At 40.1% G+C, this 27,958-nt stretch overlaps 2 protein-coding genes across 13 annotated transcripts in view; one reads left to right on the forward strand and one right to left on the reverse strand.

The window, feature by feature from the left end:
* Positions 1–19,917, forward strand: part of raph1a (Ras association (RalGDS/AF-6) and pleckstrin homology domains 1a) — a 119,559-nt gene extending 99,642 nt beyond the window's left edge. For all 12 annotated transcript variants that reach the window (XM_051068678.1, XM_051068654.1, XM_051068571.1 and 9 more), the window contains 11 exons: positions 1,281–1,358; positions 2,778–2,852; positions 3,263–3,347; positions 7,212–7,333; positions 7,486–7,551; positions 8,565–8,708; positions 8,816–8,926; positions 9,219–9,317; positions 9,877–9,997; positions 10,183–10,313; positions 12,457–19,917. In XM_051068678.1, coding sequence (XP_050924635.1) covers positions 1,281–1,358; positions 2,778–2,852; positions 3,263–3,347; positions 7,212–7,333; positions 7,486–7,551; positions 8,565–8,708; positions 8,816–8,926; positions 9,219–9,317; positions 9,877–9,997; positions 10,183–10,313; positions 12,457–14,844 — 3,420 coding nt within the window. In that variant the 3' untranslated portion in view covers positions 14,845–19,917. The remainder of the gene's footprint in view (positions 1–1,280; positions 1,359–2,777; positions 2,853–3,262; positions 3,348–7,211; positions 7,334–7,485; positions 7,552–8,564; positions 8,709–8,815; positions 8,927–9,218; positions 9,318–9,876; positions 9,998–10,182; positions 10,314–12,456) is intronic.
* Positions 19,918–23,264: 3,347 nt separating this feature from the next.
* On the reverse strand, positions 23,265–27,650 carry il17d (interleukin 17d). Its single transcript, XM_018696412.2, has 2 exons — positions 26,755–27,650; positions 23,265–23,940 (listed from the first exon to the last, which is right to left on the reverse strand). The coding sequence occupies exons 1-2, from the start codon at positions 27,060–27,062 to the stop codon at positions 23,613–23,615; spliced, it is 636 nt and encodes a 211-aa protein (XP_018551928.1). The 5' UTR covers positions 27,063–27,650; the 3' UTR covers positions 23,265–23,612.
* Between the last annotated feature and the right edge of the window lie 308 nt (positions 27,651–27,958).

Here is a 27,958-nt window from a genome sequence, read left to right on the forward strand (position 1 = left end):
TCAGTCAGTCAGTCAGTCAGTCTGGAAGTAAACCAAACAGTCAGCTGTTTCACTGACCAGGCGATCAGTTAGTCTGCTAGTCAGTCAGTAGAGTTCCTGTTTAATTAGTGAGTAAATCTGGCTCTCAGTCGAGGCAGTCTGTAAATCAGTCAATAACTAGATTAGTAAACCCTGCAGCTCAGTCACAGTGTAAACAGTCAGTTGCTCATTATTTCTACTAAATTTCCTATCATCATTCTTGCACTATTTACATGTGCTTGTGTTTCTACCCTTATTTTTGCTTGCAGATCTTGTGTTTGTGTCTGCGCTCTGCTCTAGTGAAATCAGGGCTATCTGACTACTTCTGCTCCTTCATTCACCATCCAAGGTTGACAAACGGGGTGTTTGTACTGAACCAAAGAGATAGAAGCCGGGACTACAGATCGGAGCATTTCATCTAAGAGTTGTGGCAAAACAGACCGCACTATTTCACATCTCCATCCATCTTCTAGATTGTTGGTTGCAGTGGCAGAGAAGCACTGGCATACCTTCCAGTCAGTGTGTGTATTTGGGAAATTTGGATAATCCTCCACAGAGACAATAACTATCTACTAACATGTAGCATCCGAGCGTTAATCCGGTCTCATTCTCCTGCAGCCACAATAATACAGAGACAATGATGATGATGATGATGATGATTATGAAGAAGAGGAGGAGGAGAGGCAGGTTTTCTGTTGCAAACCATGTCTGATGATTCCTCACACTTTGGGGTCCTTGGGCAGTGCATGTTTGTCTTGTTGGGACTAACCCCCGGCTGCTGCTTTCACATCTGCTCATCTTCACCATTCTTTCACCCTGTCAGGAAACTTGTAGTATACGATAAAAATTCTACTGGAAGAAGCCTTATTAGGCAGGAGTAATGTGTTAGGACAAATTGTGCAAATGCAGCGGAGGACTAGTAATACTTTGTTTGTTGTGCTTTGCTGATAAAAACGCCGGGATTTTCTGGAGACGTCTTGTTTTCTTTTTTGTTTTTTTAATACATGATTCAGTAGTTTTTATTTGATACACAGACACAGAATCGCTGGCTGTTTGAGAAAAATCAACTAAAAATAAACATGAATTCCTGTTGGAGGAATCAGGTAGGTGAGAGGACCAGTGGATTTTAATGAGCATGTGTGTCCTTAATACAGACTGAGATGGAATGAGTGTTGAAGAAATGTGTCTGCCAATGCTATTGAGTTTATACTGGCTGACAGGTGTATAATTTCTGTTGTTGTTGTCACTGTGTGTGTGTGCAGGAGGAGCAGGCTGCCAAGCTGAAGGCAGAGAATATCCGAGTTGCCCTGGAGAAGATAAAGGAGGCCCAGGTGAAGAAGGTAAGTCTGATTCACATGCATACACACATGTAAAAAAAGCTAGACATTAAAGAAATATGTGCTCAGTATATTTGTGTGTGTGCAGGATGCGTGTTGGACTATTTGTATATGAGTCTATGGCTGGCACGTGTCCAGCAGACCCAGTTTTCTGGGTCAGGTCAGTGTTACTCCACATTGAAAGCTCTGGTCAATAACAGCTGGGGTCAACATGCGCTCTCAGAACGCACGCTCTCAGAGCACTCATCATAATGATCATCGCAAGTTAAATCCCAATCTCATAGAGGGAGGGAGAGACTGGATTGACAATCTGGATTTACTACTCACACAGACAGAAATCCAGCTACCTGTGTGTGTGTGTGTGTGTGTGTGTGGTGTGCACATGCACTTGTGTATGTGTGTTTCTTAAGTCTAATCATCTGTGTGTTGATCCTGCACAAAGCTCCAAAAAAGTGACAGTGGATCAGTTTCTGACTCACACACACACAAAAAAAGACTACATATTTATGGTCTTGTGAACAATAAAATAATTAAAATACTATAATAACTGATTACTGAATTACTGAGCAACAATGGGGTACCTGGCAACCTGCTACAACGTAATCCAATGGACAATTGTCCATGTCAAAGTATGTCCACTAAAGTACTTGTTTTGGCCACTGAGAAGCTCAGATTGCTGATATGTCTTTTTATTAAAGAGTATTAAAGAGTAAGATCCTTTGTGTTTAACCAGGAAAAGAAAAAAATATATATATCACTATCAGTAATTTTACCAATGAGTACACAGGACCTGCTGATCTGTCCCTATCAACCATTTACACCTGAAAACATGGGGAAAATAAGGCCCAGGTTCAAAAATACCAGTTACCTTTTAAATATTAGCAGCCAAATAATGCATATGTGAAAAAAACATGGATACACAATTTCTCATTCATAAGCCAGTATTTATAACAACAGAATATGCTAAGTTACATATACCAGAGGGGGTCCTATGTATCCATACACGCATGTCGTGATATAGTAATGGAATGCATGTATACTGAAATGTATCATTATGCATTCTTACTATATGGCTCAGTGCACAAGCTTTGGTTCGGTAGTTCAGCACAACTGAAAGAAATATGATCATCCACTTATGACCAATCTGTAGTCTGTTTCTCTCTGAATAGGTGAAAGTAATGCAGTCTATTTCATGCTCTATGCTCTGGAAGCTGTTTTTCTACAGTGATGTCTTTTAGACATCAGGTTGCTCCAATTAATCTGATGAGAAACCAACAATAAAATTGTCTTGTCTGAAGCTGATTATTGTAAAACAGGTAGAAAAAGTGGCTAAAACAACCAGAATCAAGAATGTGATATAGAGGTGTCAGAACTTGATATTATCAGTGTAAAAATATCATCCTCTCTCTCTTTCCTCCATAGTTGGTGATTCGTGTTCATTTGTCAGACGAGAGCTCAAAGACCATGATGGTGGACGAGAGGCAGACAGTCAGACAGGTATGACCCCACTTTTCCTTACTTAAAATAGAATTAAAAAAGTTGTCATGTACATGTGTTATAATGTAAATTATGAAATAAAAAATGGTTTTGTTACATTTGTAATGTAATATGGGTTGGGATTGACTGTGGGGTGTTGTGGTTCCATCTTTCCATAATGCAATACAAGATTATGGACATTTATATTGTGGTTTTTGGTCATGGTTTCATAATTGTTACACCCCTAAATAGTTGTAGTATCAGTGGGAGTTGTACTAGCAGCACCGTTATTAGCTCTGGTGGAAGTAGTAATCATGTTGTTAGCAGTACTGCCATTAGAAATAGTAGTGTCATAACAGTAGTGGCATTATCAGTAGTAGTAATAGCATCGTCAACAGTAGAAGTGCTGAGTCGAGTCTCCTGTTCTTCAGGTTCTGGACAGTCTGCTGGAAAAATCCCACTGTGGCTACAGTCCAGACTGGTCGCTGGTGGAAACCATCAATGAGCTGCAGATGGGTCAGTGCACACAGACGCACACACACACACACACAAACACACACACACACAAAAATATAGTAGCTCAGTTCGGTCTCAAGTGAACTGACAGTGGTGTTAATGGCAGCAAAGCACTGTTACAGTATATAATACTCCATCCAGCCATCCATTATCTATACCACTTATCCGTTAAGAGTCACGGAGGGGCTGGAGCCTATTCCAGCTGTCATTGGGTGAGAGGCGGGGTATACCCTGTACGGATCGCCAGTCCATCGCAGGGCTAACATATATAGACAAACAACCATTCACACTCACATTCACACCTATGGGCAATTTAGAGTCACCAATTAACCTAACCTGCATGTCTTTGGACTGTGGGAGGAAGCCGGAGTACCCACGCAGGCACAGGGAGAACATGCAAACTCCGCACAGAGTGTTTTTGCTTATTTTACTTTCTCATATATGACAGTAAAATGAATAGCTTTAGGCTAGGGACAGTACATTAAAGACATCATAGTGGGCTTTGTAACAGCATTTTTATAAATATACTATTCAATTAATGGAGACAATAATTGGCAGATTAATCCAGTACGAAAATAATAGAGGTTACTTGTAGACCTATATGATACCATTTACTACACCATACATGAGAATAGTATATAATATGATTAAGTAATGATACTTGTGTGATTGTGTTTGCATAGAAATATACAATAAATATAATATAGCTTATAATGTAAAAAAAAAAAACCACACATTGTATTTATATATTAACTACAACATTTTAAGATAATAAAATTGCAATAAAATATAGTATGGAATAAAACATTTAGCTATCAGTCACTACTGTCATAGAAGCTATGCAGCAGTTGCAGCAACTCTCCTGTAAATACAACAGTCAAGATCTCTGTATTATTGATTTAAAACATATTGCACACTGCCAACAATTTCATGCTTAGTTTTACATGAGTGGTAAGACAATGTATGGCAGAAAAGACATTAAGTTAGTAATTAATGTCTGTTTTGTGGTATAATTAGATTAGCTATTTTCCTCTTACTCTAAATTCCTTGAATACTAATAAATTTAACACTTAATAATCTGAAACAAGTCTTATGCATAACATATACTAACAAAACATAACAAAATATACAAAAAATATACATAACAAAACTATCATACCTAACTTAAGAGAATATTGATGTATTGGATTTATGCTTTGGAAATGTCGTGACTTCTGTGTTTCATTGTCTATTGCTTTACGTGTTGACATTTTTACAGATGTTACTTAGCAACAGATTTAAGTCATTTGTAATAGCTTATACTGCAAATACTGTCGCAGTACTGCAGCTACTTCTGTAGAGCCTGTTGGGTGACACAATCTGATATCCAATTCCTGATATCCAGGTGTATAAGTGTGTGTGCGTTGAAGGAAGAACAGTGTGAGACAAAGCAAACACACACAGACGCACACCTCCCTTGGGGGGTGAGTGTATTTGTCAGCACACACTGTACTACGAGCTTCAGCTCCACTTAACACTCTTTGACATGCACATACACACAGTCTTTATATGTGGGTCCAGTACAGCGATGCGTGTGATCTAACCTACATCTTCAGGGCCTCTGCTCAACAGCCAGTCAGCATGGTTATGAAAGAGAGAGAGAGAGAGAGAGAGAGAGGAGGTAGAGTGAAGCTTGTTCTGCCACGTTCGATGCAGTCAAACCTAAAGCTTTCCTCATTTACACAAATCTACTCCACGTGAGTTTCTAAAACCTGGATTCATCAGGATTCCCAGGAATCCAGCCAGGATTCGGCCTTAGGAAGATTTAAATCAGCCCTTGTGTTAATTAAGGGAATCACTAGTCTCTGTAGCGGAGGGGGATGGGGTAAACAGCAAACCCTACACATACAAACACACCAGCAGCACCAGCACCCTGCTGAGTGCCCTTTGGCAAGAGACTGACTTCCTGTCAGATCCTAACCTCTGACCTGCTTAGCCTACAGGAAATAACAGAGTAGTAAATAGTAATTGTTTTCCTTATTATTATTATTATTATTAGTAGTAGTAGTAGTAGTAGTAGTAGTAGTAATTTTGCTGTTAAAATACTAAATAAAAAAGTTAGTATTGATTTTACTATTATAAATTTTTGTTTCCTGTGCATGCCAAAATAAATAGAAACACATTAATCATAGAAAGGATGTTATGTAACTAGGATGTTATGTTGATTGATTACTGATTTATTAAGCACGTAGGGCTACAATGAGCAATACTTATTATTATTAGTGATTAATCGTTCTGCCTGTAAAACGTCATACTTAAGAATGAAAAATACTCTGGATAATTTTCCACAGTGCAACAAGATGCCTTCAAATGGCTTGTTTCGTTTAACCAACAGTCCAAAACCCAAAAACATTCAGTTTACAATCATGTGGCAAAGAAAAGCATCAATTCCTCACATCTGAGAAGCTGAAACCAGCAAATGTTTGTTGTTTTTCCTTAAGAAAACAATTGCAAGCATTATCAAATAACTGGTAATTAATCTGGCAATTAGTTACAATCTTGACTATTTGTTGCAGCTTTATACCTGCAGTGGAAGACTATACTGGTTTAATATTGTGATTGATTGATTGTGATACTGTAACTGACATTGCGCTGTCTTGGATCTTTGCTTAATTCACAAAACTCTATATGGTGCTTAAATGAACAATAATGAAAACTGGAAATAATTCTTAGTGCTGCTCATCTGCTGTGAAGAGCTACTTTATTACTTACCACATGCTTATTTCATTCACAAAATAACTGGTTGTCTGTCATTACTATAGCTATCTCATTGATTGCTTTTAAAGCTGTAACTATTGTGTCATGCAAACTACAGAGAGGATATAGTGTTTTTGAAGTTTGGCTGGTATTGTTTTTAGTATGCGAAAGCAACCAACCAGGCAACACAGTTCACAGTGTCAGTGGAACCACATTATACTGGCTAAATACATCTGGCCCCAAATAAAAAAAGAGACAGGCACTTTTTGTTAATGAGGTCAACACAGTAGTCCACAAATTCAATGTGGGTCACAGCTTGACATGGTTGTGTCCATTTCGGTCCTCATGGGAAAACATCTGAAAGCCAGTGGAAGGCAGCTGGCGTGTGAGACATTGAGTTTAAAAAGGAGAAAGAGAGGGAATGAGGGCAGGTTGCCTCTATAGAGCAGTAGAGAGGAAGAGAGGAGCGCAGGGTTTTGAGGTCCCTGCAGTAACAGTCTTCTTAATCCCCCCCCCCCACAAATTTACAAAACACTGTGCAAGTCAAGTCAAACACCAAGCCACAGTAAGAAATCTCTAATAAGCTTCAAATTCTTATGAAGTTAGAAAATGTGAGGCAATTTACTTTTTGGATGTATTCAGGTGGTGTTGGTGCAGTGTTTTGTTGCTGTGGGTGGAGACTTCATAGGAACTCCTAATGGCATTAATGGTTACTGCCGTATCTCATGCCAGACAACATAACAAATTAGAGGAAAACCATCTCTAACTCAAGGACACAGAATAACCTTCTCATATTATCCTGGAGACCTGGGGTTGAGATTATTATTTTAAAATATTCTAATACAAATCTGTAATTGATAGAATACTTGCTATATCCACTTATTTTTTCTGTTGAATTGTAAAATCTAACTTGACAGAACCCTGGACATGCACACTCACTGATATTTATCGCCATTCTCTTTGGTCGAGGTAAAATAATAAACAGGTTGTTGAGTCTGAGAGCAATGCTGATATCCAAAGTAAAAAATATCAAGCTGATTGATTTTTCCACTGAATTGTAAACTAAAACTAAAAAAAACTAAAAATACTACTGAAAGTAAACTAAAATATCTAATTCAACCTGTGCAGAGCGGATCTTTGAGGATCATGAGAACCTGGTGGAGAACCTGCTGAACTGGACCAGAGACAGCCAAAACCGCCTGATGTTCACAGAACGCATCGAGAAGTATGCTTTGTTCAAAAACCCCCAGGTGAGATGAACACACACATATAACACACAAGAAGGTTCATCAAATGGCAACTTGTATAACTAAAACTACATAGATGTGTTTTCATATATTACTGACCAGTGACCTGTCTGCCTACTTCTTCGTTTCTCACTCCTGCTTCCTATCTGCTGCAGAACTATTTGTTGGGGCGGAAGGAGACATGTGAGATGGCAGAGAGAAACAAAGAAGCTCTGTTAGAGGTTAGTTTTCTCCTCTTTAACACCACTGCTTCCTAAATTGTGTCTTCACACAGAAATTTTCTACAAAAGTTTACATCTCACAGTCTTGTGAAAGGAAACCTGGGTTCAGTAACAGTCTGACATGATACACTTTCAGAGTGGATGAGCATACCAGTTATGGAGATACTGGGTTGTCTGTTTGATTCATACATAAAGCATTTGGCCTTGCATCAACTATTACTGTCATGCACTGTCATGGCACTGGATGGACAGAAGCTGATGGTGAATGTTAGTTTTACAGTGCTGTTAATGAATCCAAATTTATTTTCCCAATTTATTTTATATACGTCAAACAGCAGAATCTGGTTCCCTTAAAGCAAAATTTTACTATTTTACCTTAAATAGCTTCAGGATCATTTTGGTAATACACTGACTTGTTATAGGGAAAATGGTGTCTCTGTCATTCCCACTCTGAACCCCAAATGCCTGTTCTTGCACCATGTAACATTGGTGAATGGGTACGATCTCAATCGGACCCAGGCAAGAATAATGATAAACTGTAGATCAGTTAAAAAGACTTAAAAGTCATTAAAAACCAGAGATCATCTCTGATATCCAGTGATGACACTAGCATGAGGGATATACACCATTCGGCCATTTTTCAGTTCAGTGAGTGGGACTACACAGTCAGAACTCCAGTCAAGCGATTGATAGGCTTTGCTTTCTGTACATGAAAACCACTTAACTGCTCCAACTCAGAGCTTAACAGAATGAATTACCCCTCATAGTGTTGCTTTAATTTCACAAAAAGTACTTCACCGCTTCTGCGTGTTTTTTGGGTAGCATTTAATGTATTGCATTTTTCTGTCACTCGCTAGATATCTATCCAGAAATATTGTTATAAATGTGAGAACAGCAGCAAAATGAAACTATCTGAGTTAACCTGAATTAGAAGAAGAAACAAAAAGCAAATAAGGTTAATTGGGTAAATTGAACACCAACAACTATGTTTTCTCTCTCTGTATGTATGTCAGGAGTGTTTTGGTGGCAGCTCAGTGTCTGTCCCTGAGATGGAGGGAGTGTTGTGGTTGAAAGAGGATGGGAAAAAGTCATGGAAGAAACGCTACTTCTTGCTAAGGGCCTCTGGCATCTACTACGTCCCAAAGGGCAAGGCTAAGGTGTGTGTAATGAAAAGAAGACAACAAATGGAATTTATTTAATATAATGTTTGTTTGTTTTTCAATCATAAAACGATACTTGAAACTCAATGTGTGTGTTTGCATAGGCATCCAGAGACCTGGTGTGTTTTCTCCAGTTGGATCATGTTAATGTCTATCATGGCCAGGACTACAAGAGCAAGTATAAGGCTCCTACAGACTACTGTATGGTGCTGAAGGTACATTTACACACAAACACATACACATAAACCCACAAGTGTGATGAGGTTTGGGATAGACCACTACCTACTACTGTGATATGTGGCACTGTTGTCTTGCAGTGCCACCTAGTGGTATGATGGTATATCATTTCAAAGAAAATACAGACACTATAACATCAGATAGAATAATTATACTCTTGTTTAAGGTATTAATAATACAGTAATTCCATTACTATTAGCAGTAGTAGTTAAATGACTAGTAAACATTACTATTATACTGTAAAGTAATACATAGTGTATGTGTGTATAGCACCCTCAAATCCAGAAGAAGTCGCAGTACATCAAGTACCTCTGCTGTGATGATGTCAGAACCCTCCAGCAATGGATCAACAGCATTCGCATCGCCAAGGTAATAACTTGTCCTAATTGGGTTTGAAAAGTTGGGGGTTTAAATCCTAAATAGTTAGCTGAGTTTAACCTGCAGGAATTTCTGAAGGCTGGTGTAACATGTTTTGCTGTGATAGAGGAAATGGTTCACTATGAGTGGAAACAAGTTCATAGTGTCTCCCAACGTCTTTACTGCAGAAATGAACAAGGGAGAAAATCTGTCGACTCACCAAGAATTACATTTGTCATAAATGATGAGCTCAAAAAGACAAAAAGATGCAAACTGTCTTGGCCTGACGCAAGAGAGCATTTTTTACACTTTGAGAGAAAAGGCTTCAGTGATGAGGACTCTGCTCTCCCTAGACTATTGGTGTATCAGGGAAACTTTTGCAATTGGACGAAACAGTTTTTCCTATCCTCAAAAGAATTTTTCTCAAAAAGAGATATTGGAAAAAGGGGGTCATTTTGTAATCTGGGTCATCCAGTAATCGGGCTAATGCAGTAAATCCTTGCAGAATCAGTCCGCTTCAATCCAGCTAATGTATTTGTTGTTGTTTTCATGTTGCCTGTCTGTCCATCAGTATGGGAAGCAGTTGTACATCAATTTCCAGGAGGCAATGAGAAGGACAGAGGCAGCCTACGATTGGTCTTCCCTTTCATCTTCATCTATCAAATCAGGATCCAGCTCCTCAAGCCTTCCAGGTTTGTCTGTCCTCCTTGGCTGTAGAAATCTAACAGTTGATTAATCAATTAATTAATTTGAGAGAAAATTAGTTGACAGCTATTTTGATAATAGGTTAGTTGTTTTAGTCCATTCTCAAGCAAAAACATTAAACATTTAATAACAACAACCTCTGAAATACAATCTCTGTTTGTTTATACCTCAGAGTCCCAGTCCAACCACTCCAGCCAATCAGACAGTGGCGTTTCAGAGATGACATCAGCGGGCCACACCCGCTCCCAGAGTGTCGTCAGCTCCATCTTCTCTGATGCCTGGAGGAGAGGAACGCAAGGAGAGGTGTGAAAACACACACACACACATCCTGTCCTTTTCTGTCATTGACTCATTTACCTGTGGACTACGTTTCCCATATTTCCCCTCTGCTTTCCTGCCAGCGGTCAAAGGTGAAGGGACGTATGCCAGTCCCTCTTTGTGCAGGAGGAGGAGGGAGTGGAGGTTAGACAGGAAGTGATGTAACAGGCATGTTAACAGTTTGGCTGCAGCCTTTAAAATACTGACTGCTCTTTTGTTGGCTCTTTGAAGTGACCTTCGTTTAAACCAGTTTACATCAGTTCCACTGCTCTACTTTAATTTTAATTATTAAAGTTATTAATTTTATTACATGCCTTATAGTAACTGCACATTTAGGCCACTTGATGGTAAAGATGTTTTGTGTGATGATTTGTGAGATCTAGCAGGCATTATAAATTTGCTTTTCTTTAAAATTTTCAGATCCTGTTCAATTCTATCTAATTTGATATGGAAAGACATTAAATCTCAATTTTCATCCTTGGACAAAGGACTGCTGTTTTAACCTCCAGTGGTTAAATATATTTGCTAGCATTTTGAGCACTGTCCCAATCCTTTAGAAGCTAAAAAAATACAGAAAATACAAATTAGAAAGCTACTGAATGGTTGACTATATCTCTCGTGTTGCTCTTTACTTGGTTACAGCTACCAATGTCAAATACTTGTGGTTGTTGGTCACCAGAGGCTCAGAATCAAAATCGTCATTAAGATTATTGCATGTAGTGGATATGTACATCAAGTGTAATTTCATGTCGTGACAAGTTTGAGGTGAATTTATAATACACATGTGAGCTGTCTGGTGTACTCTCTACTGGATTCCTGTTTTTAAATGGCTGCAGCTGAACTGTTGATTTGTTCTAACCATGTGGTGTGATGGAATGTCCTAACCAACAAATAATGCAACAAAAACAGACACAGTTCAGCCTAAAACTAGTTTATGACCAGACTGACACAATTAGGAACATTTGTGACATTTTAGACACAGTTTTAACCAGATTATGAACTTATAAACCAGTCTGATAGAGGCTGCTCTGTCACATAGCATCACAGTTGCAGCTCAGGTCTATTTAACAGTTAAACTGATACAGCAATAGGGCTTAAGAGAGAGTTCGAGACAACACTGGTTTAAATCTGTCCTAAACCTAACAAACAAGCTAAGCTAATGAGTTTGAATCAGTTCAGAATATTTTTGACGAAATTTTAAACTACTTAAGTATTGGCTTTATGTATTAGAAAATAAAAAGATAGATAGGCTGACCTTAGCTAATTTACCTCTAGTAAAATCAGTCCTCAAAGTGTTAATGGTAGGACATCAGAATGCTGTCAGTGGGTGGGAAAGCTCTGATTGTAATTGGCCTTATTCAGTCTTGCGATGTGTTTGGAGTTTCAATGGTTGTGTTCTCAGACTGCACTGGTTTGTTGTTGAGTTCTTGCATCTTGTCTAGGGACAGGGTTCGATAGCATTTTGTTGAATCTGAATCTATTTCAAATTCCTTATCAAATCTTTTCAGGTAGTTTGTTTTCAAGTAGATTGTTTCATTTAATTTATCAAAAATGCCACAAGTCCTTATTTTAAAGCAACAGAATGTAACTTTGCTGAGCAACAGTGGCTTCTGCAGTCGAGTGGTAATTCATTCTGCTGTATATTCCTCATGATTCCCAGCTTCAGGAGTCAGAAGTCCTGTAATAAACACACCAAACTGTTTAGGATTGTTGATATCTAGATAAGTGTCCTCGCTGTATATTGGAGATTAATGCTGATTTTAATGGCTTAAAAGTCTTTTTAACTGATCTACAGTTTGGCATCACTCTTTAACTTGCTGGGCATGATACCAACATTTTTTAGCTGCTGACTATCACACAGTCACCGGCACCAAAATGAAACAGGCTATCGAAACCAGTCTCTAATCTTGTCATGGATTATTTGGTTGTCAGAAACATTGACAACAGTAGAGTTGTTTATTGCTTGTTGTAATGTTGCCTCTCTTTCTCTCTTTTGTCATCCTTTTCTCTTGTGGTGTCTTTACCACCTTCCCCTCTTTCTCTCCCTAATTCTCTGCTCCTTCCTCTCACGGTTTCACCCCTTCCTTGTCCTGTGTTTCTTGTTCTTTTCTCCTTCCTCTCTTGCCAGATGATGAAGATCGACCCTATCAGTAGGCCTATCCCTGTCCAGATACCTACCCTCTCCCCTCAGCCCCTCCCTCTCTCTCAGCCTCAGACCCCGCCCTCCCGGACAAGCTACACTGATGGCCTTGTCCCATCTGAGGATTCCTCCCCATCACCGCCCTCGCCTCCTCCACCACCACCTCCTCCCCCTGTTGCAAGTGTGGCCCATCAGCCAACACCTACCTCCTCATATGTCAAGTACAGCACACTGGCACGCCTGCAGAGCCAGAACCAGTCCAGGACACAGCTGCCAGGAGCCACACCACCTGCCCTTCCCATCCAGTCCACCAAACCAAACTACAATACCCTCCCAGCTGCCTACAGCACCTCTCCTCCTTTACCACCATCTCCTCCCCCTCCTCCTCCACCCACAGCACCAGCTCCAGGCTCAGCCATGGCTGCATTGAAATTTGGTCCACCAAGCCCTTCTGCTCTCCCTCCACCACCACCACTGGAGGACGAGATGGAGGAGCCCTCCTACCTCCCACCACCTCCACCGGAGAGCCTGGAGGCCAATGGGTTGCCACCTCCTCCCCCTCCAGAGTCCATCCCCAACTCCTGCCCTCAACTCTCCAACACTGGCCTCCAGCAGTTCCTGGCACAGAAGTTTCCCAACATGGTGTACGACTTCAGCCCAGCACTGGACGATGATAATTCTCCTCCTCCCCCACTTCCAGCTGAGCTTTCTCCTCCTGCCTCCCTGCAAGCTCTCCGGCCTCTGTCCCCAAGTGCACCTCCCCCTGCACCACCCAAAACCTTTACTGGTGTTTTTCCCCCTCAAACTGCTCCCAAACCTTCGGGTCCATCTTCCCTTCCAATTGCCCTCTCACCTGTGTCACCAACACCACCCCACAGCAGCCATGGGCCAGTTAGAAAGCAGCAAAGTTTCTCAACAGGACATTCCCCAAATCAGCCGCCTCCCACTCTGCCAAAGCAGCACAGCCTCTCCTCCAAAAACCTTGCCCTCTCTCCTTCCTCCTCTTCTTCTGTCTCCATTGTGGCCGCTACCTCCTCTTTGGTCAAACAGATTGTCAATCAGTTCCCAGGAAACGCTGCCCCCTCCTCTCTGCCTGCCTCCAACTCCATGGAAGGATCTAAGTTCACTGCACCACAGTCTCCTCCGGCAGTCAAGGCCAAACCAAAGTGGCAGCCAGGAGGCATTGTGGCTCCACAGTCCCCAGAGTTCCCCCCGCCTCCTCCTGACAGCTCCCTAGGAGATTTTCCTCCTCCTCCATCATCCTCCTCCAAGACAGGCTCCCCTATAAAGAAGTCGCCTTCCACCTCGTCCACAGGATCCACTAAGCGAGGGCCTCCACCGACCCCACAGAGAGCTTCCTCCATCCGATCTAGTTCAGGTGAGACCCAAGATGAGAGGCCAAAGAAAGTGGAGAGCCTAGTCAACAAATTTGGTCAAGCTCCTCAGACGGGTACCTCATCCAGCTCCTCCTCAGCAACTGGGTCTCCCTCAAAAGATTCCTCTACACTTCCTACTCCACTCCCTAAGCCAGGGAAGCTGAACTTAGCAAACCTCCCATTGGCACTCCAGGGGCTGCAAACAGGCCAGCACCATCAGCCCTCTGACTTCCCATCCCCTCCTCCCCCACCTCCCCCCTCCCAGCCTCCTCACCTCGATTCATCCCCTGACTACTTCCCACCTCCGCCCAGTGACTCTGAACTATTCCCTCCTCCTCCTCACCCGTCAGAGTTCCATCACCCCCCTAAGGTCGCTGTGGTGAACCCCCAGCCTCAGATGCAGCCACATCAACAGCCGGCAACCTCCTCCTTGACGTCGTCGTCATGGAAACACAGCTCGCTGAAAAAGGGGGCAGTCCCCCCTCCAACACTGAATCGGCGAACCAGTAACTCCACCCAGTATGACAATACAACTTCAATGCCCCTCTCTCCGCCTCCACTGTCTCAAACACCACCTCCTTCCTTGTCCTCTTACTCTTCCTCCTCCTCTCCTGCCCCCCCCACCTCCCCAAAATCAGCAGGGCCGGGCTCCCTGGCACTAAAGCCTCACTTCCTTGAAGACCTTAACCGAACCCTTAAGAGGAAGTCAGTGTCTCGCCATGGCTCACTCACCTCTTCCCACCTCATCCCCTCCTCTAAGATGGAGCCTGTGGGCACCATGGACGACATGGCGCTCCTTCCGCCACCCCCTCCGGAGCTCCTGCAGCAGCAGCAGCAGCAGCAGGGGATCCGAGGACACTCCCACACTTTGTCTCGCCACCACACACACTCTCACTCCACCAAACATGCCAACATCTCAGGCTATGCAACACTGCGGCGAGGCCCACCTCCCGCTCCTCCAAAAAGGGACCAAAGCACCAAACTGACCAGTGAGTGGTAGGAAATAAGGACAGTGGGTGGAGCCTAAAAAATTGAACTATTTAGGTCTCATCGTTCCTGCAGAGAAGAAATAATCAATGTCTGTCTTGACTTGTCCGTCTCTCCTCATCCTAAACCATCCACCCTTGGATCTCCGAGCAAGTACCAAGCCGTGTTTCCTACTCTTAATATCAGATTATGATTGTTCCTATTATCCTCATTATTACTATCATTACCAATAGATGTTTAATCCAATGACATGAGTAAAAATATATATATGTATATATATCTGTATACAAGCAAGCCAGAAAAATCCCCTATCAAGCTTTTTTCACAATGTCTGTGCAGCTTTGCATTGAAATATACAAAAGACAAGACTTGAACGACAATGGCAACAGAGACACTTTGCTGCAAAATAACTGGTACTGCATGGAGCCGTGGCAATGGAAGTAAAGTTACCGAAGAATGGAAGGAGGGATTAATGGAAGGATGCGAAAGTGAGATGGTGTGTATAGAAATGTTGGGGGGAGGTGGGGGGAGCAGGGCACTCTTAGAAGGAGCATTGCCATTTATTTCAAACATTTTTTGTGTGTGTTTTTATATAAGATTATTTAATACTGGAAAGATATTGTTATTATAATTATTTTAAGTTTTTATGAAGTGTCAGAAGAGAATGAGTTTGACTGGACATTGGTCTCTATTCTCAAAATATGATGAAATATTGATGTGGTTGCCAAACTAGCATACAGCTTGTTGCACAGAGTTTATATTTACATAATTTGATCTAAGCATATTTCTTGCTGATTGGTTGGTGACTCCTAAGAGAGAAGACTTGATGCTTAAATGCACACTGATTTAACAGATACTTTTTGTAAGTCAGCTAAAAGGAAACAGAACCTCCGCTAGTGTGAGCTCAGCCTCAGCACATAAGTCAGCAAATTCAAACAAATTTCTACCATTTCATCACCGACTTGATTAACAGACTGTTCCATTAATTTATCAGTAAGTCAGTCAACTTTGCAATTAATGCTTGATAGCTTGCAGACCAAGCAGCTAGTTGGCCATAATGAACTCTGTCTGAAAGAAGGTTATCATCAGTTTGCTAGTTAATAAATCAATCACTTGTTTGTCATCTTAATGAGTGGTCAGTCACTTTGCTTGTTAGTTATAAAAGGTGAGTCCACTTAACACCTTTAGTGACCAGAGTAGCCCTAGGGAACAAGTGCCTGAAACACAAAAACACTCAACCTGCACACATTTGTGTGGTAACATTATATCCAGCAACTTTACCGCCAATGATGCCACTCGTGAGGTTTTGAAATTTTGAAGCCTGGCACTGAGGTTTACCATTCACACACTGCCATCTTGGTCAGGTACTGATAAAAAAAAAAGACCTTAATTTAGAGCAAACCTAGGAAGAGCTGATGTTGGACAATGAGCAGCAGTTAACATGGGTGAGAGCAATAGGCTTAGACATCATGTCAGTCAAAAGAAAATACCCCTCTTCATCACGACAGCTCATATCAGAACAGGTTGAGGTACAATTTTTAACCAACACTGCCTCTCTAGCACCCCTCAGGCACTATGGCAGACTACAGTGCCCATGCCCAGAGGCCTCCTATTAAATTCTTTACATTTGCAACTAGGGCTGCAACTAACAATTATTTTCATCATCAATTAATCTACAGATTATTCTATCTATCTATCAATCATGCATTTTGTCTATAAAATGTCTATGAAAAAACTATGAAACTAGGCACAATTTCCCACAGCCCACCATCACACCTTCAGGTGTCATTTTGTTTGACCAGTAGTCCAAAAATAATTAATTTACATGTTTTAGAATTACTGCAGCTATTTTTTTCCAAGCAAAAATTCACTGGTTATAACATTATAGTATCTCTAATGTTTACTTTTTGTTTGTTTGTTGTTTTTTTGTTTTGTTTAGTTTTTTATCAACCTTTGGATTTTAGACTCTTGATTGGACAAAATAATTTTTATCATTATTTTTTAAATATGCCCATTCAGATTTTTTTTCACCATTTTCTTACATTACTGACATTACACTAAAGTGCTTCAAGATTCCCACACACAAAAAATAAATGAATAAATAAATATTTTTTAAAAATAGTGCCAGGAGGCAGTTGCAAGCACTCCAAAAGCAGTGGCTCTTGCTTGATGGATACAACCTGAGTCACTTTGGGAATGAGCTAGTTAGCTAGTACATCAGTAAATAATTTCAGATGCCTGAGTCTGTTTTTTGCAACATGTTTGAAAAATGTTGTCTTAGTCAAAAAAGTAGTCACATTAATCAGTTTATCTCAGTTTATATAGCCATTCAGATCCCAGTCAGTTTAGTAGTCTTCTTCTCTAACCAAGTATACTTCCACAATCTTATGCAGAAACATGGTCTGAAATAACTGTGTCTAGATCAGCTGATAAAGGCTCTATCATTTCCTTGTCAGTTTTTTTTACATTTTATGTGCAGCTGAACCTAGATCTGTCACCTTTTTTTTCTTCCCTTGCAGTCACTAGCTTCAAAATTGTCTGCATAACACATCACCACCACCACTGCAACAGCACATATGCCAAAAATGTAATATTGCTGCCCTGTTTTTTGGGTTTTTTTTTTTAAATGTGCAATCAGTTCCGTTTTTGAAGTACTTAATTTTAATGTGTAATTCTGATAAAATTATTTCAATTTGTTTTTACATCAAACTTGTCTGTTTTATGATATTGTTGGAAGGGAGAATTCATCCAAGAGAAGTACTTCCTATGCTCACTGCCCTGCAGGAAAATAATCACAAGGCCTACATCATGGTGTATTTCAGTGACACTCACGAACAACATACAGTTTAAAACTGATCAATGTCAATGAAATGTCTTTTGCTCAAGGACACCCAGCGGAGCACATGTCTGTTATTGGTGTCAAACCTGCTGTTGCATTTAAAATAAATGAGGAAAATGAGTCAAACTGAAGTTCAGATTCTAGAGTTTTTACACAAGTCAAATTTATTCTCAGGCCTTGAAAATTGGGGGATCTGAGTGAAGTTTGGAGGATGGATATTCAGGTATGTTTGAGTCATTGTGAACTGTTTTTAAACTTTATGTTATGTCTGATGTTTCATGCAGTGGCACTACCTAGCCCCCTGACAGCATACTTTACATCATGTTAAACCAAAAATATCACACTAGTCAACACTCTCAGTGAATCTGAAAGTATTACTACCTCAAAATATTTTTTTTTTTGAGGTAGCGTCTTAAACAAATTGGAGTTGTCTATGATGTGTGTGGCTTTCAAGTAGTTTAAAGTGTGGGAAAATTGTCACAACTGACAGCAAAGGTGGAAAATGGGCTCCACCTACTTTTAAAACTCTACATTACAACTTGTGAACTCTGAAGAGAGAGAAACTCCGAAAAATAAAAAGGTCAGAAAACTCTGACCTTATCATTTTTCGGAAAATTGGTTTCCATCCCTCACATAAAGATTTGTGTGAGGCACCAGATAAACAGGAGTATCTCCTGTTGTCTTGCCCAGATGCTTATGAGAAATAAAATGTTCAAACCAAGACCAATGTTTAACACAGCAGAGTGTTTTTACAAATCAAGTACAGAGGCAGCAGCGCCCTCTGCTGATGAAAGACAGGGACTGAAAAGCTTACGGCACCTGGTATTCCCGGGTGGTCTCCCATCCAAGTACTAACCTGGCCTGACCTTAGCTACCGAGATCAGGCGGGCTTTTTTTTTTTTTTTTAAGTTATCAAGAATACAAGAGTAATGATCAATTTACAGTATTTACAAGCAATCACATGCAAAACCACACACAAAAAAGGAAGTTTGATAACTTACACATCAAAACCCAGAAAACATAACTATATAGACAGGCCTCACATCTTCCAAAACAAAAACAAACCCATTTAAAGTCAAGAGCTAAAATTAAACCCACCCTTATCATCAACACAAATAAGCCCACACCCATCAACAAAAAACTTTTCCTTACTTACAAAAACTATCCTTACTCAAATATTTAAACATTAAATAAACATCCCTCCTCAGCAACAACTCAAACAACACACACACATCCACCCTCTTCAAAACAGGTTTCTTCTTGGCCATATTGCATACCTGGCATGACTAAAAACAAAACAGATCAAATAATATTTACATCCTTCCTTTCTCCTCACATACCAAAAAATAACATTTTTTTCCAGTCTCTTCCAGTAAAATCTATCTTCCAAGATTCTCCTGAATTGTACAGTCTCCCCTTCAGTCACATTTACCCAGCTCCTGGGCAGACTTTTTTGATATTTTCAAAAGCATTTTCAACTGTGATCCTATCTACCTTGTCATGCACTCACCACACTATCATAAATAGCCCTGGCTGGTAGAAAACCAGGTACATATTCATAAACTATATCCTTAATCTCTCTTATTCCAGCTAATATGAACAATCTGTTATAGAGCATCTTCCCATTCCCTTTTATCTGTGGGTTCAGAAATGGTGGTTGGTTCAGTTCCGTTTTTTTTTTTCATTCGTTCATATTTTATGATAAATCAATAACAATATCAATATCAATAAAGTCTACCCAGGCACTAAATACCTCTTGATATAAAACTGGTATCTTTTCCACCATGTTTTTCTTCATCCCCATAAACAAACAATTTTCCCCACATACCTCACTTTTATACAAAAAATCTTTTTTTTTTAAAACTGTCTCATTTTCCAAAAATGTAATGCTTGTTTTATTTTATTTAGAATACCTGATGAGGTAGCATCTATAGCTTCTTTAGCTTTCACTCCAATATGCACCCCAGATTTTAATGAAATCTGTGCTGTGTCTATGTCCTCCACACACATCAGCTCTGTTTTTTCAATGTTTACTTTAGCTCCAGATGCTTTTCTATATATTTCAATGTTTCATGATTCTTTTGATCCTGTCCATGTTTCTTACTGTGAAAGTTGTGTCATCTGCAAACTGATGAATCACACTATTTACACCTTTTGAAATTTGAAAGCTTATTATTTCATAATTGTTTTTTTACTAGTGCTGCAAGCGGCTCAACTGATATTGAATAAAGTAAAGCAGACAGAGGACATCCTTGTCTAACTGATCTTTCTATAGGAAAAACATCAGTGAGTGATCCATTCATTTTTATACAGCTTTTTGCATCGTCATATAGAAGCATTATCCAATTCACTATTCTGTTACCAAACCCATATTTTTTTCCATTACCTGTTTCAAAAACCTATGCTCTATCAAAAACTTTATTCAAATCTAAACTCAACACTAACTAGAGATAGACCAATATGGTTTTTTCAGGGCCGAAAGCAATACCGATTATTAGTAGTCAAGGAGGCGGATAACCGTTATTTGGAGCCAATATTCATTTGCAGTAAAAGTGAAAATACTGGCATCAAAATTTTGAATTATACAAACTCCAACCCTTAACTTCATTTAAATGCTTTTAAGCATATGTTTATTAAACAGCTTTTCAGATCTGCAACATGTTAAAGCCTTTTTTTTTATCTTAGTCAATAGACATCTTTGTTTTAAAATTCTAACAAAAAGTGCAGGGAGCTCCCAGGCTCAGCAGCATGTCTTATAAAGTTAAATGAAAACTTAAACAATAGCTCCATAAAGTTTTCCATTAAGCAATATTAACCGAGAGCGCCTCGGTCCTGGCCGCATCGACTGTCGTGCTCAAATGACGTTAAAGCACACCCTCGAATATAATATTGCGATTATACAACTATTACCAACAAAATAAAATGTGTAATCAAAATCTGTTCATGTTGAAGAGCAATTTCCTCTCAAAATTAAAAGGTTTTGGCGAGTGTTTTTCCCGTTTCCGTGGAAATACATGGGGTCTAACTATTAACTGGAACACAATCAGTCACGTCAGTGAACTCCTATTTGTAATGGAACCGAGTTTACCACTACGGCAAATAATCAGACCCTTAGTAACGACCTAGCAACAGAAATGATTTTCTAGTCCCAGATGAGCGAACTCTGAGCTGACATTAATGCTTTATCGAGGTCTTGGAATTGACCGGACCAAATCAATAGCCTACTGCACAAATAAATGTTACTTTTACTAACCACGTTATAACAAAGACGCTGCATTTATTTACTCACACATATGTAGCTTCTGCAACTGCAATCTTTTACATGAATTTTAAGTTATAGCGCCGTGTCACCGACACAGCTGATGGAGAAAGCCGATGCGCTTTGCTCAAATGACGTTAAAGGACACCCTCGAGTGTAATCTTGCGATTATAGAACTATTACCAACAAAGTGAAATGTATATGGCGGAGTAATATTTTTAGTGATGAGTAAGGTGTGCTGTCATGCTGATTTGAGCACATTCTAAATGTCTTCCTGACCAATCAGATTGCTCGGTCGAAACTACTTGTATAATTTACAGAGGTAACTTTGCAGTGTAACTTTTCTGATTGCTGAAAGTGACATGAAATAAAATAGAAGAACAAAACAGAGCGTGAAACCGAGCCCGACCCTGCTTACCTTCCGATCAGATCAGGCGTGCAATATTTACAAACAATCACACAAACGCATACACAAAAATGAAAAAGCTGAAATTAAGCCCACCCTTATCGTCAACATATATAAGCCCACACCCATTACAAAAACCTTGACCTTAACATTAAATAAACATCCTCAGACTTGAGTCCACTTGACTCCCAAACCGCCCCCGCAGGTGTTTGCACTCACTGTACTCAATTATCAAGTAGCAGCAGTGCAGCTTTCACAGAAGCAACTTCCCAGCGTCTAGTGACATGACACAAAACGGAATGAAGCACAGGCTGCAAAATCGTGTGCTTTTACTATGGGTCAACTGCAGAGGCAGCAGCGCCCTCTGTTGATGAAAAGTGGGGATAAAAAACTTACAGCATATAGACTATAAAGCACCTGAGAGTCTAAGGCAGTCTCCCAAGTATTAACCAGGCCTGACCCTTTAACCTCCAAGTCTGTAGGCCGAAATCAGGCGTGTTCAGGGTAGTATGGCCGTAGACAACAACATACATGTAAGCACTTGGCAGCAAAATACAGCTTTAGGCATGTTCTCAAAATACCTATGGCTGTTCATTAACAGTTGCTCCAATCAATCATATTGAGAAACCATGAGAAGCCTTTAGCGTGTTTTTCCAATAGTTGCTGTTGCAAAGGAATTGACAAAAAAAAAAAAAAAATGCTGTCAATATTGCTTCCAACCTACCTGCAGTTGAGAGAGGGGGAGTTGGATTGTGCTGGTGTATGCACAATGACCATTTCAAGGGTAACTTATGTTGCTGTTTATGTCACTAACGTTTTTCTTTGTTGTGTTGGACATTGTACCCCTGAAACTGAACAACTATACATAGCAACAATAGCTAAGGCTGGCTAACGAGTTGCAGGGTGCAACTGTGGCACAGAGGCTACAATGTGTCTTCTCTTGTGCTATTAATACATTTGTTTGTCATCAGAAAAAAAAGCAAAAATACTCAGTATACCCAGTACTTTTATAGCACCATCTCATATGAAGGCAGTTCAATGTGCTTTACATACATTTAAAATACAAAAATGCAAGTGGTGCCTCAAACTCCAGGAAGTACAAAAAAATTCTTCACACATTATCGTCGTCATCATCATCAAACATCATTACATCAAGACTGTCTATGTCTTAACCTCCTGGTGAAATTGCTTTAACATTTAAACATTTAGCACTGTCAAAGTTGACAGTACCCTGTGTTCATTTTGTCTCATGCAAATGTACATAGAGATAATTTAGATAAAGTTTAATAAATGACTTTTCCTCCATCTGATTACTGGCAGTTTGCTGCATTGTACAGATTCACTGACTGTGTGGTATGTCTGGATTTTACTCATTAATACACTGTGTAATTAGAATTCTGAATTAAAAGGCTGTCCACGTGTATTATCACACTATCTTTAACAGCAAGTTTCTTGTCAATTGCTGGCAGTTTATTAGTAAATTTAATCTCTAAGACTAACACTGTCTGACATTCTTCTCTTCCTCTCCGATGAGTGCAGACCTTTCCCACCAAAAGTGAAGATGATCAAGTGTCTCTACCTAATGGAGAGTCAGGATTAACATGAGGAGGTGTGTTCCTCATTGTACTCTTAGTGTGTGAATCAAGCAAAAGCACCAAATATTTAGTGGTGTCTGCTTCTCTGATTTGAGAATTTCTCTTTTTAATATTGTTGCAAAGTAAATATCTTTACGTGTTGGTTGCCGTTCCAACAAAACAAGCACTTTATAGGTGTCACCTAGATGGGATTAAAAGTTTGACGTTGAACCACGTCCTGTTCTGCAGGCTGCAAACAAGCAACAGAAAGAGCTAACAATAGACAAAGGAGATGTACAGTGCGTGACCAAACCAACTGTTAGGTATTTAATAAGGAAGAAAGAAGCAGGAAGAGTAAATAATAATAAAATGGAAACGTTTATTTTCTCACTCCCTTTAATGATGTTATGATCACACCAGCTGTTGAACAAAAATGGTTAAGTTCTATCTTGTCATGTCTGCATCTTTCTGCAGAGAAAGATGCAGAGATGACAAACCCAGAATAAAGGTAGACTACATTTTAAAAACACCCATTTCTTGCCAGATGTAAAAACAGTAACAGGTTTAGTGACAGTAAATCAAACCCTCTATCATCCACATATTCAATGTGTATCAGTTTGGGGATAAAGTTATAGGAGAAAGGAGAAACCGACAAATGTGGATCTGGTGTAGAAATCTATTGATTGTGACTGCTCTGCTCCCTTCACACTTTCTTCACTTTGTTGCCTGCAGACAGGAGTCCAGCTTTGGGCTCTGCCCTCTCCAGGCTCTGGTTGCTGTTGTGGATGTCCCGCTCTTTTTCCAACAGCGGCACACAGGTGCATCCCACAGCGACAGAGATGTAGATCTCGGTGTATGAGTGTCGGCCACCGAGGCAGGAGCCCGTTCTCTTCAGGATGACGGAGGGAGCATAGACTGGAGTGCTGTGGTACTGGTCACTGTCCTCGCCGTACGGTCCAATCAGGCAGCCTTTACACAGGCAGTAAGCCTCTGGGATGTTGCGGGGATACCTGGTCGGGTCGTACGTGATCCTGCAAAGATGCATTCAACACATGCATTATTCATTTTGCAGAAACAGAGTTTCTATTCTTTAAGCTGATTTCTGCCTCTTATGCCATAATTACAGGTCAAGCACACATGAACACAATAAAATGTGTCTGGTGTGATCATCAATTCACTAAAGGGAGTGGGAAAATAAATGTCTACTAGGCATTGGAGGCATTGTGTCTACCAGATGAGACCAGTAGCCTTTACATAGCCAGAGCTGCTACCTGACATTAGCAGCTGACAGTATTCTTCACTGTGTGCAACTCTACTTCACACAGTAACAGAGCCACAGCAATGGGGCTGAACCAGGATTTGAACCAGTCTCCCCGGTCGACCTTGCAGCCACAAACAAACCCACTGAGCTAAGAGGCCCCTTCGCACTCACTGCCTCTCTCTATGGAGCTGGAACAGTGACATTAAAATTTTGACACTGAAAATAAAATTTTGCATAGAAAACAAAACCTGAACTGAAAAAGAAAACACTGGCATTGAAATATCTGTATTGGGAAAAGTTGTTTTGGCTCTGAAACAAGTACTGGCATTGATAAAAGGAGCAAGGAGCACACAATCTACATATTGAGAAATCTAAAGGAAAATGGGGTCTTCTTGTTTGTTTGTTTGTTTTTTTTAAAGGCAGTCAAAGCATTTTCTAGTAGAATTTATAGAAAGTAGAATTTATCTTATAATTTATTTTTTATTTTCAAGTTTCATTTGTCTTGGAACAGGACTCTTTATCTAAGGTTTAGATTGATCCTAACCCTTCCACATTGATAAGCACCAAATGACCTATGCAAAACAACAGAACAAAGGTATGTATACAATATGCTGACTAATCTATTTTCTGTTTTTCTTTTCTGCACCACCTTATAATGTACAGTACTGTGCAAAAGTTTGAGGCACTTTTTATGTTTTTACTTTTATCCTTCATCAGTTCCATCAGGGAGGTGTCTAATCAGTCCCAGATTAATTCTGCAGCAGGAAATGAAACCAAACACACAGTCAGCATCATAAAGGACTATTCTCAGAGACAAGAAGAACAAGGAGTCCTGCAGTAGATGATCTGACCCCCACAGAGCCCTGATCTCAACATCATGTAAGTACAGGTGTACTGAGGAGAACTGAAGGTGTTTTAAAGCCAAAGTGGGGAGGGCGCTCATAGGAAATACTGATCTGATTTAGGTTCCATCTATTCAGATCATTCCTTGATTGAAATAATCTTAAAAATACACCAGGAAGCCACTAGATGATCAGCACTGAGGGCCACGTCATTCGGGAGGGCATCCAGTCAGCTTTTGTGTCTGGGCTTGCTTCTGTCTTTTCTACTTACTACACCTTCAGTCTTCACTATCAGCATGCTTACATCCTTCAGCTGGTACTGTGCTCACATTTTGAGGACCTTGTGCTTCTTGAGTTTCATCTCACAAGTCACAGACAAGCTGCCCAAAACACCTGATTACTGGAAGCTTTTCTGACACTAATCAAGGTGAAATATACAGTCTCTTTCTCTGCTCTGCTCCATTTTCTTGAGAAAATCATCACTGAGTTTACGTATTGCATGGTTTCACAGGTGACAATGTGTGTATGCGCTATTTATTAGTTTGTCGTTTAATAATTGCCATTTGTTTATTTTTCTTTTGCTTGTGTAGCTTATTTTGATTAGTATTAATCTGCTTTATTATTTTTTTTTATCAGTGTAACATGTGAAATAACACTATGGGCAACTCCACACATACAACTGTGTTAGCAGGTACAGGACCAGCACGCACTAGGGAGGGCTTATGATTTTTTTGCCAGCACAAGGCAGGTTTCTTTTGTTTGTTGTCTTGAAATGGATAAATGAACCAGCAAAACTACAGATGTTGTCAGACAATGGACTTCCTTAGCCTGCGTACATAACGTGCCTATGGTGCATCAGCAGCTCTTTGATTTTGATTTCAAATTTAGATTTTTGACAAAAAGCCACCACTATGTGTAATTCCCAAAAAAGATTATAAAATGTAACATCACCTACAGCTAATATAGTAAAGGACAATCTCTTGTGAAAATACAAATGAACAGTAAACCTTTCACAAGTATTTTACTATAAATGTAGAAAAATAACATCTTACTGCCTTTTTTACAAGTAGCAGTACACTTTCAGTAACAGCAAGATGCTGTTAATTTTACAGAAACATAATAGTATCACTGCTGTTTTTTGAGGGAAAAATCTTTAACAGCGTCCTGTCAAGCTATGTATTATATCATCCCATTTTGCAAAACACCAATTTGTGACTTCATATACAAAGCAAACATTTCTGATGTTTGTGTTTTTCAGGTATAGCTATTTGAGGCTGTATGATATTTTGATTCAAGAGATCTGTCATTCAACACTGACCTGACCAGGAGTCCTTTCAAAGGCCCCTGAAAGTGTTACAATAACCTTGGTGGAGTTAAAACTCAGCTCTGTGCCAGTAATTCCACCTGTTAAAGTTTAAATACACACTAAAGACTGTTAATAATAATAATAATAATAATAATAATAATAATAATAATAATAATAATAATAACACTGTGTTATTTGTGTCTCCACAGCTCAACAAGTTATGGAAACATTTTCATGACAAAATACCATGAGATGAACGTTTGTTGAATGATTGAAATACAAGTTGCAACATAGATATTTTATTTATTTTTTAATTGAAGTTGGGTTTTTTTTAAGTTGCAGCCTCACACAATAATAATGGAGTGAAATAAATGTGTAATTTGTACAAGCATTATAATGTAAAATACTATTCCCTTTATGTTCCACCTGCTCTCACCTGTAGGCCCAGGGGGAGATGCTGAGCAGGTTGACTGGGAGGCGGGTCTTGCCGTCGGTCGGCGACCGTGCAGTGGTTGGGCAGGTAAGGTTCCGTTTGTCCTGCGGCTCCAGCTGCAGGGCGTGATGGAAAGCGCTCATCACTCCGACCGAGAGCCGCCCGAACATCTGCTCCAGGATCTCTTCCGGCAGGTCCAGGCATGACCGGGTCCTGGTGGCCTTCTTTCGTACCCGCCCTGCCCCGGCCGGCCAGCCCAACAGCAGCACAGTCAGGTGCAGCAGCAGCAGGACGCTGATCCGACGCGGCATCGCTGTGCGTTTCTTGGTTTGGTGTTGTGCTCACGCGCGTATCTAAGAGAAGTTTCCCCACGTGCTGTCGTTTCCTTTCTTAAAAGATGACAAGTAGATTATCAAGATACAAGTGACCTTTGGTAATGATGCGGATTTTACAGCTTTCTTTCCTCTGTTATAATCCAGTAAAATGTTGTAAAGCCAGCGGCAGGCAAGCAGTCCATAGTCCTGGCGTGGAAACCGAGGCACAGGCGCGCTGCCAGGGAAACTGCGGAAACATTTTGGCACCACACGTCCACAGCGTCGCCAGGAGCAATAATTGCCCTGGAATTAAAAATTATTACAGCGTTGGGAGTTTTACACCTGCTGCGTTCTGTTAAAGACGAGAAAATGCCACCAAGAGCGTTTTTCTGTTACGTTTCTCCAGCGATGTGTGGGTAAAATCTGATGGTAGTTGTTTGTGCGCGCAGGGACAGTGTGATCCACCATCCAGAACAAAATTGAATCAAACTTAAGTACTAGATAAATCTTAAACTTCTAGCCCCGGTAATAAAGAGCTCAGCCTTTGTGAGAGCAGCTCCTGACGGGAGTGGGAGGTCCAGACTGTTGGCTGTGTGTGCTCTGCTGCTGGATCCTGGCGTCACACTAGAGTCTACTTCATTTAAAGATAAACTGGATCCAGCTATGTCCAGTCTCTTATGTCAGCTCTGGTTTCATACAGAAATGTCAAGGTCGAACAATCACAAATAGAGACAAATCATTTCTAACAGCTATAAAACGCATTTCTGTGTTTTTCTCTATTTCCATTCCCCCTGTCACTTACTATGATGTGTTCTGTGAATTTATGTCATTAAGATTTATGTGAGGTAAAAGTTTAAAATTATATTATACTCATAAAAAGCCAGTTAAAGCTT

This window comes from Lates calcarifer, linkage group LG1 (assembly GCF_001640805.2).
Source record: "Lates calcarifer isolate ASB-BC8 linkage group LG1, TLL_Latcal_v3, whole genome shotgun sequence".
Classification (NCBI taxonomy): Eukaryota; Metazoa; Chordata; class Actinopteri; family Centropomidae; genus Lates; species Lates calcarifer.

Excerpts from the sequence above, each read along its gene's own strand:
- il17d (XM_018696412.2), bottom strand. The coding sequence starts at position 27,062 with ATGCCGCGTCGGATCAGCGTCCTGCTGCTGCTGCACCTGACTGTGCTG. Across the intron at positions 23,941-26,754 it reads ATCTCCCCCTGGGCCTACAG|GATCACGTACGACCCGACCA; the intron begins GTGAGAGCAGGT and ends GCATCTTTGCAG.